The sequence below is a fragment of the Chanodichthys erythropterus genome, chromosome 20 (genome assembly GCF_024489055.1).
Source record: "Chanodichthys erythropterus isolate Z2021 chromosome 20, ASM2448905v1, whole genome shotgun sequence".
Taxonomy (NCBI): domain Eukaryota; kingdom Metazoa; phylum Chordata; class Actinopteri; order Cypriniformes; family Xenocyprididae; genus Chanodichthys; species Chanodichthys erythropterus.
In genome coordinates, this window is record NC_090240.1 from 31,821,999 (window position 1) to 31,835,962 (window position 13,964).

Sequence of the window (13,964 nt, forward strand, 5' to 3'; positions counted from 1 at the left end):
CAAGATGCTCTAGCACTTCAGTTTGGTGTCATGTCAGTTAGATCAAACAGGCTCATTTGCAAAAATCTGACATTACTTTAGGATCATTGACATTTTTACCTTTTTAAAAGAGGTACAGAGGTGAGCGATCTGTAGAGTGGGTGGAGAGTGTCTAACTATGCAACCCTCTCAGAAGCAAATGGGAAAATTATGATTTTTACCACAATAGCACTCTAGTTATTATGTGATGACCTGTGCTGTTGTTGGAAATGCATCAAGGAGAATTAATGATAAGACAGGAGCATCGTTCTCATGCCTCCTACGGATCACTTCCAACACAAGCGGTGCGCTAACTAGGACAACTTCCCTTCTCAGCACACATTTCCATAGCAACCATTGTGGAACTTTCAGATAAACATGGTCCCAAAGCGAAAACAGTCTTTTACTGCAATTAGTGGCATGATGCCTTGCAACAAAGCAGAATTTAACCTTTATATAAGTATCTGATAGAGAGAGATATATGGCAATTAAGTAAATAGCAAGTATATTATAGTTTCTTCTGGAAGCAAAAATGTATTTAAGGCCCTTTTTAAGTTGTTTAAGTCAAGAAACAATTTACTAACCCTCATGTTGTTCTAAACCCATATGATTTTCTTTCTTCTGTCGAAGGTGAATTTAAAGAATATCCTTGCCACTCTTTTTCATATAATGAGAGTGAATAAGGACTGTGTGGCCGCTAAGACAATAATAGAAGCAGCCTACATTAAAAGTCATTCATACGAGTTGTATGCTATATTCCAAGTCTTTTGACTTGGCTCTAAAATGCTCTAAAATAGACTACAAAAGTCAAATCAACTTCAAAAATGGCCCCCGACAAAGCTTTCCTCTCAACTGTATTGTAAAAGAAGGTTTTCAACATAGTGATCTAGTGGTCAAAACTAATCGCAAAACTGCTGTGGCCCGTTATAGCCACTGGTTTCACGTCTGGTTCTTCATTAAACTAATGATTCATTTTATTTAAGAAAAAGTCATTGTCAAAGTTGTTTGGGTGAATTGACACTAAAACATAAAATAAGTGAAACATTTGTATATATATATATAATGTATATTTTAATCTTCAAGTCCTTCAACTGTTATTTTATAAGCATATGGAGACCAGCTAGCAAGAGCTGTGCCTTGTTAGCGCCCGCCTCCCATGCCAGAAACGCTGGTTCAAATCCCACTCAGAGCAGTGTAAGTAGAACCAGAGGGGTTGAATTGGTGCCGTGACCCGGACGGGAGTGAGGTTTATGGGCGTGAGTGCAATGAAGGCCAGCAAGTAAAGAACTGTGCAGGTTAACATCACTCACCTGGCCTCAAGAGGTGCACTAGCGATTGATGTTAGAGGCTGCAGTCTTTAATGTTCTTGTTAGCACTCCCACCTCCCATACCGGAAACACCGGTTCGAATCCCACTCGGAGCAGTGTGAGCAGAACTGAAGGAATTGTATTGGTGCCATGACCTGGACGGGAGTGAGGTTTATGGGGGTGAATATAACGGAGGCTAGCTAGTAATGGGCTGTAAAGGTAAACATCACTTCTCTGGCCACAAGAGGCGCACTAACGCTAGAGGTTGTGGTCTTTAGCATCCGTGTTAGCATGCCCACCTCCCATACCGGTTTGAATCCCGCTCTGAGCAGTACTAGTAGAACTGGAGGGGTTGCATTGATGCCGTGACCCGGACGGGAGTGAGGTTTATGGGGGTGAATGTAACGGAGGCCAGCTAGTAATGAGCTGTGCAGATAAACATCACTTCTCTGGCCACAAGAGGTGCACTAACGCTAGAGGTTGTGGTCTTTAGCATCCTTTTTAGCACTCCCACCTCACATACCGGTTTGAATCTTGCTCTGAGCAGTGCTAGTAGAACTGGAGGGGTTGCATTGGTGCCGTGACCCGGACGGAAGTGAGGTTTACGGGGGTGAGTGTAATGGAGGCCAGCTAGTAAAGAACTCTGTAGGTAAACATCACTCCTTTGGCCTTAAGAGACACACTAACGCTAGAGGCTGCAGTCTTTATCATTCTTGTTAGTGTGCCCATCTCCCATACCAGAAATGCTGGTTTGAATCCCACTCGGAGCAGTGTGAGCAGAACTGAAGGAATTGTATTGGTGCCATGACCTGGATGGGAGTGAGGTTTATGGGGGTGAATGTAACGGAGGCCAGTTAGTAATGAGCTGTGCAGATAAACATCACTCCTCTGGCCACAAGAGGTGCACTAACAGTAGAGGTTTTGGTCTTTAGCATCCGTGTTAGCACGCCCACCTCTGATACCGGTTCGAATCCCATTCTGAGAAGTACTAGCAGAACTGAAGGAATTGTATTGGTGCCATGACCTGGATGGGAGTGAGGTTTATGGGGGTGAATGTAACGGAGGCCAGTTAGTAATGAGCTGTGCAGATAAACATCACTCCTCTGGCCACAAGAGGTGCACTAACAGTAGAGGTTTTGGTCTTTAACGTCCTTGTTAGCACTCCCACCTCCCAAACTGGTTTGAATCCTGCTCTGAGCAGTGCTAGTAGAACTGGAGGGGTTGCATTGGTACCATGACCCGGACGGAAGTGAGGTTTATGGGGGTGAGTGTAATGGAGGCCAGCTAGTAAAGAACTGTATAGGTAAACATCACTCCTTTGGCCTTAAGTGACACACTAATGCTAGAGGCTGCGGTCTTTAGCGTTCTTGTTAGTGTGCCCGCCTCCCATACCGGAAACGCCGGTTTGAATCCCACTCGGAGCAGTTTGAGTAGAAATGAAGGAATTGTATTGGTGCCATGACCCGGACGGGAGTAAGGTTTATGGGGGTGAGTGTAACGGAGGCCAGCTAGCAAGGAGCCGTGCAGGTAAGCATCTCCTCTGGCCACACCACCTCCCATACTGTTTCGAATCCTGCTTAAAGCAGAGCTTCATAAATAAATTACAATATTTAATAGAGAATATATTGTATTATTGTAAGGAAAACCCCTTTGTTGTTCGCTACTTTTGAACAAAGTTCCTTTCAAGGAAAGTCTGTTCATTCAGTGGCCATATCTGCCTCGGGGCAGCTATTTTGAGCTTCCAAGACCAAGTCCTATCTACTTGAATGGGGTAATCCTGAAATCCTGAAATATGAGTACACCATCTTTGTACATCGCATTCATGGGCTTAGAGAAAATAAAGTGCGTCAATGTGGAAATATGTTTTTTTGTTTTTTTTTTTACAAAGGTTTTGTCATGTTATATATGATTTGCACTGCAGCTCAAGAGATGATTTTCAGTGAATAACGGACTTAATTATTGCTCTATATTCTATCATACAAAATATCATATGGCTTCAGAGGAATATAGCACACATCATTTGGACTACTTTTATGTAATTTCTGGTGTTTTATTGCATTTTTGGAGCTTAACAGCCCAAGTCCCCAATTAATACAGTTTTATATGAATACCATAATATAAATAAAATTAAAACAGGTATCTAACAACCTTTTGGTGAACTATTCCTTTAAAGATGCATACTCCTTTATCCAATAGTAACATGCAGTTAGCAAAACACAACAACAAAAGATTTCATGCGAACCACGTGGCTCTTGAGAGCAATATCATTCAGAGCTGAGGCTCGTGAGGCTGTGAGCTTAAGTGGAGAATAATTAAAACACATGGCTTTGATGCAAAGCTGTATTATTTGCATAGAGAAAAGGCACCAATTGGGGCTTTTGCTCACATCGCTGCTCCAAGATAACACTGAGCGCATCTGTTGCCATGGCAGCCAACTGTACTGTTAGCATGTCTATGTCTACAGAGTGGACAAAATAATAAAGGAGAAGTGGATGCCCGGCCGCCACATGCCGTTCACGCTGCAGACCCACTGAGCAGCTATGCATCATCTGCTTGTGCTCTAATGAGATGCCAACACACAATAACACTTTTGTTTTCTTGTTTTTGTCCCCAAATGTGTTTATTTTCTGTATTGCTTCAGGCCTGTGAGATGCGCTGCATTGATATAATGGACTCTTTTCACATTTCCGGGCTTCTCAGAAGCAGAAGTCGTCATAGTAGGGTAAACTTCTATAGCAGTGAATGGGAGATGACAGCAAATATAATTTTTGTATTTCCATTTGCTCCAATAGTAAAAGAAATGATCTGTGCTCGCATTTTGATGATTTTCCAAAAAAGGGTGAAAATATTGAGAGATTGATTACAGCGGTTTGTGTTTCCACAGCATGAAGGTAAGATCTTACGGATTTATGAATGAACTGCTCGTTTTAAAATCTTCCCGGTCTACTGGCGTTTGTTATGAAATCCGCTTCAAACATTATAATGCTCATGATAACTTTCGTTAACTCTGCAATAAGAAAATCCACTTTACCAGCTAATTACACTTCAACAGCAATGCCATAGAAACATACAGAATAAAAACCGACGTTCAAAGACAAAATTCTAAAGATGGATATGTGCTTCTTTGGCCCTGTCCCAAATGGCACACTTCATGTGCACTTTCGGTCTTGTGGACTTACAATGGCCGCTGCGTGCGCATGTCCGTTAAGTCCACAAGACCGTAGGGTGTCCCATTAGTCATTTAAGCTTAAAGAAGGGTGCTCGTGAGCGCCCCCTATGCGGCTGCTATGCACTCTTGATGCGCAACCGTAAGGGTTTATGGTGCCATATTGGACAGGGCATTTCTCTGGCGCATAAAGTCAGAGTGCAATAGTGCCCACCCACTTTTTCAGCGGTTCTGGAAGAACCAATAATAATTTCTCCCATAGGGATTTTAGAAAAGAGTTATAAGCCATGAACCAAGCCAACCAGCAATAATGTGAATCATAACATTATAAATTTTGATTTGAAGCAAAAATTTTTTGAAAATGACAAGGGTACAAGACTGTGTTTAACGGCTTTAGTGAGGGAAAGAACTACAATCCCATGATGCATTGCGAACTGCATTGTTGAATTAAAAAAAATGGAGAAGTATAAATCTTCTCATATATAAATGTTGATTATATATATAAAAACAATACATTTTAAGTTTATTTTAAAATATGCACATATATACAAATAATTAAGTATTTTGAGAGCTTAGAAAGACTGACTTAATTACAGCGCTTAATGGAAGTGGGTGGAGCTAAAGAGCTATTTTGGCGAGTGTTGCTTTTTTGACTCACTGATTGGTGTAATTTTCTGTACAACATCATGGGTGATGTAGTTATTCACTAGGAATTCTGCTGCTAAATATGATTATTTTAAAAATAAGCTGAAATTACGTGGGCTGGCAGCTTCGATGAAGCAAATGCCATGGATTAACAACCTTGTAGCTCACAGTAGTTCTGTCTTTAAAGGATTATAAGTTATTGTTCAAAAACAATTTCTGTTCTTAGAAACAGAATCAGACTTGCACAATAGAGAATGTGAAATTGACGTCACTGTTCTTAATAACTGTTTTGTTTAGACGGCTTATTTGGAGGATCATGCTGCCTTTTTGCTTTAGTGAGTTTTGATTTTCTGTCATGATTGTGAAAAAGGTTTCCATTGTAGGTCATTCCTGCTGCATTGAGAATTGCCATATTAACTCACATAATCGATCAGGGAGAAAACTGGACAAAGTCGTATGTTTTTTCACCTTTTCTCCCATACAAAGGGGTGACGAGAAGATGCTGGATAGCATGTCTATTAACAATGTCACTGATTAAACCCACTCCCTATCGCTCAGTAAAATGATCTCATTGCTGAGTGATGTATTTTGTTTGGTTTACTAATTAACATTACCTTTGCAAGTGTGTCTCTCACAGTTTGTTGGCTTGTGAATTAGCAAAACTTGCACTGCAAAACAGTTCGCAAGCTTGATTTGATTTTGGATGTCATGTGTTGAAAGAAAATCGCCGTGTCGATGCTGTCCACTGACTGTGACCCACAATCTCTGATTCCCCTCTGTTGCCATGGGAAAGTGAATATTTACAATGACAACAATAAAACTTCAGTTACATTTAAATGTTTCCAATAATGAATCAGCATGTGGTGTAAGTGTAATGAAGGCATTGTCTTTCAGAGAAAGAACAGCACATTCCTGCTACTAATGCACTCTGCAGTTTAAAATAAAAATGTAAGTAAATAAAACCTGAACTCAGTTTGCAAAGTCATTCTAGTGCTTTCTAAGTGCATTCGACGTACTTCTGACTGTAGAGAGAGTTCAGTAATGTGGGAGAGAGAGCAGATACTACAGCAATGCCTTTCAAAGCAACACAAAGACACTGAGTACTTTACTTTCTTCATAGATTTCTTCGCTATTTCCCCTGCAGCCTCATGTTTTCTATATAAACCGCTCGTTTGAGGAGCTTTGCTTCATTTCCTTTGACGAAATAGGCTAATTGAATAAGTAAACCTAGTTCCCATGTTGTCCAAATGGTACGCTTTTAAGCATAAAGATGGACTGAACTGTTGTGACACTTCTATCACCTGATTACCCACTCATCCAGGGGGTCCTAATGAGCTGGAAGGGGAGTCCCAACTTTCATCATGACCAGGTTGCTTTCAGCAGAATCTGGACTTTGTGGCTCAACAAAGTCAGTTGTTAAATAATCTGAAGTTTGTAAGTTTGATTGGTTGGCCATTGAGGATAAATCTGAATGTTCAATTTGAACACTTTTACTTTTAAGTCTGTATTTGGGCAAGACATTCCAGAGGTTCAAAAACAAAAAACTGAAGCTTAAAATGTCATCATAGCAATTACATTACTGTTTAAAAGTCATGTTTGGTAGGATTTTTTTAATGTTTTTAAAAAAAAAAAATCTCTTATGCTCACCAAGGCTGCATTTATTTGATCAATACAGTAAAACTAAACTAATACAGTGACATATTATTATATTTAAAAGAACGGTTTTCAAATTTAATATTTTTAAAATGTATTTTATTATTTCCTGTGATGGCAATGCGATCCTCCACTCTTCAGTGTCACATGATCCTTCAGAAATCATTCTAATATGCTGGTTTGCTGCTCAAGACACATCTCTGATTATTATCAATGTTGAAAATGGTTTTGCTACTTAAGTATTAATATTATTAATATTTTTGTGGAAACTGTGATACTTTTTTCAGTCATTGTCACTTTTGATCAGTTTAATGCTTCAATGCTGAATATCATTTTTTATATATATATATATATATATATATATATATATATATATATATATATATATATATATATAATCCTACTGACCTCAAACTTTTGAATAGCGTATATTAATTCTTCTGTGCATTTTTTTTTTTTAGCCATAAAGTTTAGCATCGTGACTATTGTTTTAGCTAGAGGAACTTCCGGTTATGCAATATTGACGTAGGTGGTGCTTGCTCCATGCATACCCTACCCGGTTACCAGGTTTACTTGCTAAATATGTAATATATAACTAATATCGTGATAGTAACCGCAATACAACCCTCTGGATGTAACCAAAGGTTGAAGGCAAACCTGTAAAAAAAAAAAAAAAGCGCTATGAAGGAGACAAGAAGCCATTTTTTTAAATGGATTTCAATGGAGAAGAGGCTTGACTACGCTGAATAATTTTGTGAGGAAATAGCTTATTATTTAATGAATCAACAGCCCATCGGCTAATCTTCAACATGTTTGCTCTTAAGCATTCATTTTGGATCTATTTTTAGTTTACAGTAAAAAATAAATGCTGTTTTATAAGAGAAATGTACGATTGCGCAACAGGAATTATTCTGTTTACGCACTTCTCATTCATTTCTATGGTCTCCACAAACAGTGATTGTCTGTTGCACAGCAATGAAATTCAATTATGTCAAGGCTGTAATGTGGTTGGTTATCAAGGCACACATGATCCAAGTTAGCCATTACGCTTTTTTCAACGGATCCTCGTATAAGACCATGTCTGATGTAACTTTGCCCAGACAAGTCTCATCACTAGTCTCATGTTTAAACCTTGAGGCTGGAACAGTGTGCATTTTAACATCTACTGAAAGGGTTAGTTCACCCAAAAATGAAAATTCTGTAACCCATGTTGTTCCAAACCCATAATAGCTTCGTTCAACTTCGGAACACAAATTAGGATATTTTTGATGAAATCCGAGAGCTGTGTGACTCCTGCATAGACAGCAATGTAACGACCACTTTCAAGGTCCAGAAAGCTACTAAAGACATCGTTAAAATAGTCCACGTGACTGCAGTGGTTCAACCTTAAAGGAACACTCCACTTTTTATGAAAATAGGCTCATTTTCCAACTCCCCTAGAGTTAAACAGTTGAGTTTTACCATTTTCGAATCCATTCAGCCGATCTCCGGTTTTCATTTTCTGTCGGTCTTAGTACACGATTTAACTACAGAAGAGTCAAGTTTTAAATAGGAAAAATATCAAAACTCTTTGGTCATTTTTAACCCTTTGAGCGGTACGGTCCCACATATGGGATTTTTATTTCAGTGCCCCTGGGCGTACGGTCCCACATATGGGATTTTTATTTCAGTGCCCCTGGGCGTACGGTACCACATATGGGATTTCGAACGTTCAGCGACGTCACATAACTGCCAGATTCAAACTGTGCTTTCGCGCCCTGGCTGTGAGACAGACGCGCGCGCTCTTGTCATATATCACAGCTATGCAGTGTTTTCAGCCACATAATGTTTATTTTAAGGTTTCAGACATTTAAATATGCATAAGCACCATTAAAACAATACATTAAGCGTTTATAATTTACACATTGATGTCCGACATCAGTGGAAGCAGCAATAACAAATATAATTTGGCGACATTTATTCATATCAGACACACATAATGGGCCTAAGTAACTATAAAGTTTACTCTATTATTCTTCCAGTTCACCAGCCACTTACTTGCTTATATTTCGGGAGAAACTGATGAATTAACCTGCTGTAAATCCGACTGACAGGACTCTGTGAACTGCAGCGCAAACTAAGAGGGCGGCACCCATCTCGCATTATAGATCAAGATAAAGATCATTTATAAAGGTTTTAAAACGACAAAGCACACTCACTTACACATATTTGAGAATCGGAATATTAGATAGTTGATGACATGGTAAGCAATTTTGCGAATATTTTAAATAAAAAAGGAAAAACTAAATAATAGCGATCCATCTGTCATACAGTGTTATTGTTGCTGCGCTCAGCGCTCGTGACACGCAAGACGCGTCGCTATGGAAACATTAAATGCGAACGTTCTAAAATAACGTTCGCCTTAAAAAAACTCACTCTGGGGGGACAGTTAGAATATTTTAAACTCACGATCGAAAGGGTTAAGCGCGATGCTAACGGTCTAATCAGATTCAATGAACTATGCTAAGCTATGCTAAAAGTGGTACCGCCAGAACCGGAGATCGGCTGAATGGATTCGAAAACGGTAAAACTCAACTGTTTAACTCTGGGGGAGTTGGAAAATGAGCTTATTTTCAAAAAAAGTGGAGTGTTCCTTTAATGTTATGAACCGACAATAATACTTTTTTGTGCAAAAACAAAACAAAAAACGACTTTATTCAACAATATTTTCTCTTCTGTATCTTTTTCATACGCTGTTTACATTCAGCGCCTCCAGGTTGTGCGTCAAAACATCGGCTCAGTATTGGCCGACGCTGTTCACCTGAGCACCACATGCATGCATGTGATGCTGACACAGGAGCCGGACAATAATGAGTCAGAGTTTTGACTTTCTGGACCTTAAAAGTGGTCGTTATATAGCTGTCTATGGAGAAGCAAAATACATCTCAGATTTCATCAAAAAATATCTTAATTTGTGTTCCGAAGATGGACAAATGTCTTTCGGGTTTGGAATGACATGAGGGTGAATTTAAAGGTAGGGTAGGACATTTCAGAGTGGCTAGCAATAGCAATCTAGCTTTGAAAGTATGAGATCCCGCCCTCTCTTCAGTGCGCTCTCTAAAGCCACGCCTTCTTCAAAACATGAACATATACTGCCAGACCAGAGTCTGCAAAATATCACAAGACAAGAGACAGCGTTAAATTACCTTGAGTCTCAAAGCACATAACATTACAATAATAATGAACATAAACAATAGTGTTGCCAGAGAAACGCATAAATCAGAGTCTAAGGACATGAACAGCTCCGGGTAGAACATCACGAGTTGATGTCTTGTAATTAAGGTTATTATGACATGGCGTGAACGCAACATAAGCTTGTTGTTTTGGTTCAGGAGGAACTGTAAAAGGCTGCTGTTTTTTTGTGGCACTCGGTGACTGACGTCTGTCTACAACTCTGAATATCCTTATAAAACGCACTGATGACGTGTGATGTCTGCGCGAGCAGGTATGGAAATACATGTTGACAGGGCAGGTAGGGCATTGTATCATTGCATTCGGACCGAACATTTTTCGGTCCTGAGACTTTGACAGAAGATATATGTACGTGTTTTAATATTTAGACCACTTCTGTTATTGATTGCTATCAGGATGTGAAAAGAGCTTCAACGAGTAAAACAAAAAATGTTTATAAAACAAATTGCCTACCTACCTTTAAGGAGTGAATCAAGAAAATATTCTCTGTGGATACCAACTTTTGAACCGATATTGCAAGTAGAAACAGCAATTTTCAGCACATCCTTTTGGTTAAACAACTGAATGCATTCCTCATTATTGACCTGACAGCTTTGTGATCAAAAACAACTCTGAATGTTATATCTGAACAGGCCTGTTTTAATTGGAAAGCATTTGTTTTAGAAAAGTGTCACCTTACATTTGATAAAACAACAAAGAAAAGAAAACTTCACATAGCGTACAGTGAGGGTTTTAGAGTTCTGTTATGTAATCACATTTTATTGGTCATACATTTCATTGCAAATATAGCCCTGTGTAACATTATAGAGAAGTGCAACATACACAATATTCAAGAGTCTGAGGTTCGTCATTCAAAGTAACAATACTGTAAATATAATAGTAATTCACTGCCACGGGAGGCGTTTGTGCCTGTCTCATGCAAAAGAAAAAGCAGTTAGAAAAGCCCTGAAACATATATGAGAGGCAGGCCTGGAAAACGTCACATTACTCAGGTGAACGGAAACACAAGTCGACTGGCATATTTTGCAAACTTTTGGCACAAAAGTGATCAAAACCCATTTAGCTGACAACCACGTTTGAAAGTGCTACGACTATTACCCAAATAAGCTTTTTTTTCCTCTTCAGAAATAACTCCTTGATATAAAAATAAGCTTTTGAACTCAGGCTAAGCAGGCAGTTTGCAGCCACATCAAAAAAATTACAATATGCAACATGAAAAAATTGCTTTAAAAAAGTAGTCTTTCTTTTCTCATCCTATAAAAAAACATTTTCTCAGTCCGTCATCTCTGCAAAAGAACACAAAATGTATCCAGGAGATCATAATTAGGATATTTAAAGTTTCATTGTGCACAAAAAAGATTCGGAGAAAACAAGTGCTCAGTCTCACGGCAAAATAATGAACGAATGTTGTCATATTTGTGCTTGTGATTGATATCAATGCATTCCTCTCACAATATAAACTGAATCTGGACCACTACAGACCAACTCCACATGTATTTTAAACAACATATGTCCAGTGTAAGATGTCACTTTATAAGAAGGGATATGAAACATGCCCTTAAAGAGAGAAAGCAGATAGAGCCCCGCTTCCTCCGTTTGGATGCCCGCAGCAGGGACTCTCTCCTCGCCTGCTGCCGCACCGTGAAATTCAACCCATATTAAGAGGGACTGCAAAGTGCTTTTGATGCAGAATGCACATAACCCACGATTTCCTGCCGCTTTAACATCGTCCTTGAGCGTTACACTCCCGCCGATGACTTCTCTGCTGTGTTGTTCAGAACTTCATCAATTCTGTCATCTTCTATGACAACTGAAAGAGAAATCACACGAGGCACTGGGGTCAAACATGCTGCCCTCGGAAAAATGACAAGACTTTAGTTGTATTGACAAGAATAGGGCAGTCAGACTGCAGAAGAACGCACACACACACAGAGAAAAAGAAATTCATGTAAATAAATACATGCTAACATGTATTTTAAGCTATTTTTTAAAAAAAAAATTGTAATTTTATTATAAAAATTATGCATGCCGTTTTGTCCTGATAATACTGATTAATATTAAATATAATATTTGTACTTTTAAAAATAAACTTTGTCACACTGCAAGACTAATTAATTGAACTGCAAAAAGTTAAATGTTGATTAAAAATTGTGAAAAACCCATAATATTATTTAAAAAAAATCTGTGGAATAAAATAGAAATGAAACAAAATAAAGTAAAATAAAATATCTTTTTCATAAAACAACAGTTTATGTATGTCAAGCTCCAAAAAGATTTTAGATTTTAGAGATTTTAGAGCTTCAAGAACATCATTATCAGTGAATAATGACTTCCATTTCAGTCAGCTTTCAAGCTCCAAAAAAAAGAACAAAATACATTTATTTAATATCTTTTAAATACATGAAATGTCCGGAAAATGTTTTTTGTTGTTGTTGTTCTTTTTGAAGCTTGATAGCTGCGATCTGGACTGTTCTTCAATAATAATAATAATATTATTAATAATAATACATATATATATATATATATATATATATATATATATATATATATATATATATATATATATATATATGGTAACACTTACATTAATGTTTCATTAGTTAACATTAGTTATTAAAATCAAAAGTTGTATTTGTTAACATTAGAACATTGAAATGAACTAACATGAACAAACAAAGGCAGTATTTTCATTAACTAACATTAACAATATTAATAGCGTACTGTAACAAATGTAGGCTATTTCTCAATGTTAGTTCATGTTAGTTATATATTAAAAAATGTAAAAAAAAAAAAATGAGTCCTTACTGTAAAGTGTTACCTATATTATATATACTTTTATATGTAAGAACGAAAAAGTTTCTATTGTCAATTAGCCATCAGCAAACATCAAAAACAATATGCCAATAGATGAAATCTCATTATGAACAGGCAGGCAAGTAAAAACAAACGCATCACGCTGACATCATCACGTGATGCCACAAATGTGCATATTTAAGTCATCGGAATTATATTAAAGGTAATGAGTGGAAACGAAGCATTAGGTCGGCACATTAATTAGCTATTTATGTAGATTGTTGGATATCACAACATTAATATATCTTTTAAGAGTATAAAACGCACTTTTATTTTATTTCAGCTACGACACAAAGCAAATAAGTGGTTTTCTCACCTCTCTTGCTGCGCCCGATCTGTCCGAGTTTCGGAGCGCGTTTGTTCTGCGCAGAACTGAAGAAGTTACTGCTGTTGTTCTGCAGGCGACAGGTCAGGGATATCTGCTCTTCATCTCCATCATCACCGTAAGGAGAGATGTTCTCTTCGTAAGGCAGCACTTCTGACATGATTCCGTTCACAATAATCGATCGGGATGATAAGACAGTCGATAACTAACGAGAGAGGGCTCTGGAAGCGAACGGCGCGCGAGAATCTACGATTCTGCTTTATTTTACCTTCATACTATGGGAGTCACTTTCAGTTTCTTACAGGCGATGAGCAGAAGTCATTCGGAAAAACTGATGTAGATGCAAAACAGGAGCGCGATGCAAAAACACACGGATCCTCAGAGAGCAGAGAGACGTCACTCAGACTCAATGCTCCGGCTGCACGCGAAGCTCCATCCCCCTCCCTCCACCCGCACACTGCTGCCTGCAATGGTGTAGTGTGGGTTTCAGTCCCACTAGGGTTGAACATCATTGCCACCCAGAAGCTTGTCTTATTCTTGGTGAAAGATAGGAGTTTTAATGCATATAGGGTTGATTCGTGCTGGTTTATTATCAGCCTCTCTGAAGCTTCCCTGCGCAGATCGCTTACAGTGGCAGTGCACATTAATCAACATAGCTGTAAACAGGCCCGGATTAAGAACACATTGGGCCCTGGGGCTATAGCAACACCGAGGGCCCCCTTTCATCTGATTGCCATTCCACAGTGTGATGGCACCAATATTTCAT

At 38.5% G+C, this 13,964-nt stretch overlaps 1 protein-coding gene across 1 annotated transcript; it reads right to left on the reverse strand.

The window, feature by feature from the left end:
• Positions 1 to 10,662: 10,662 nt before the first annotated feature.
• camk2n1b (calcium/calmodulin-dependent protein kinase II inhibitor 1b) lies at positions 10,663 to 13,572 on the reverse strand. Its single transcript, XM_067371805.1, has 2 exons — positions 13,190 to 13,572; positions 10,663 to 11,830 (listed from the first exon to the last, which is right to left on the reverse strand). The coding sequence occupies exons 1-2, from the start codon at positions 13,356 to 13,358 to the stop codon at positions 11,760 to 11,762; spliced, it is 240 nt and encodes a 79-aa protein (XP_067227906.1). The 5' UTR covers positions 13,359 to 13,572; the 3' UTR covers positions 10,663 to 11,759.
• Positions 13,573 to 13,964: the final 392 nt, after the last annotated feature.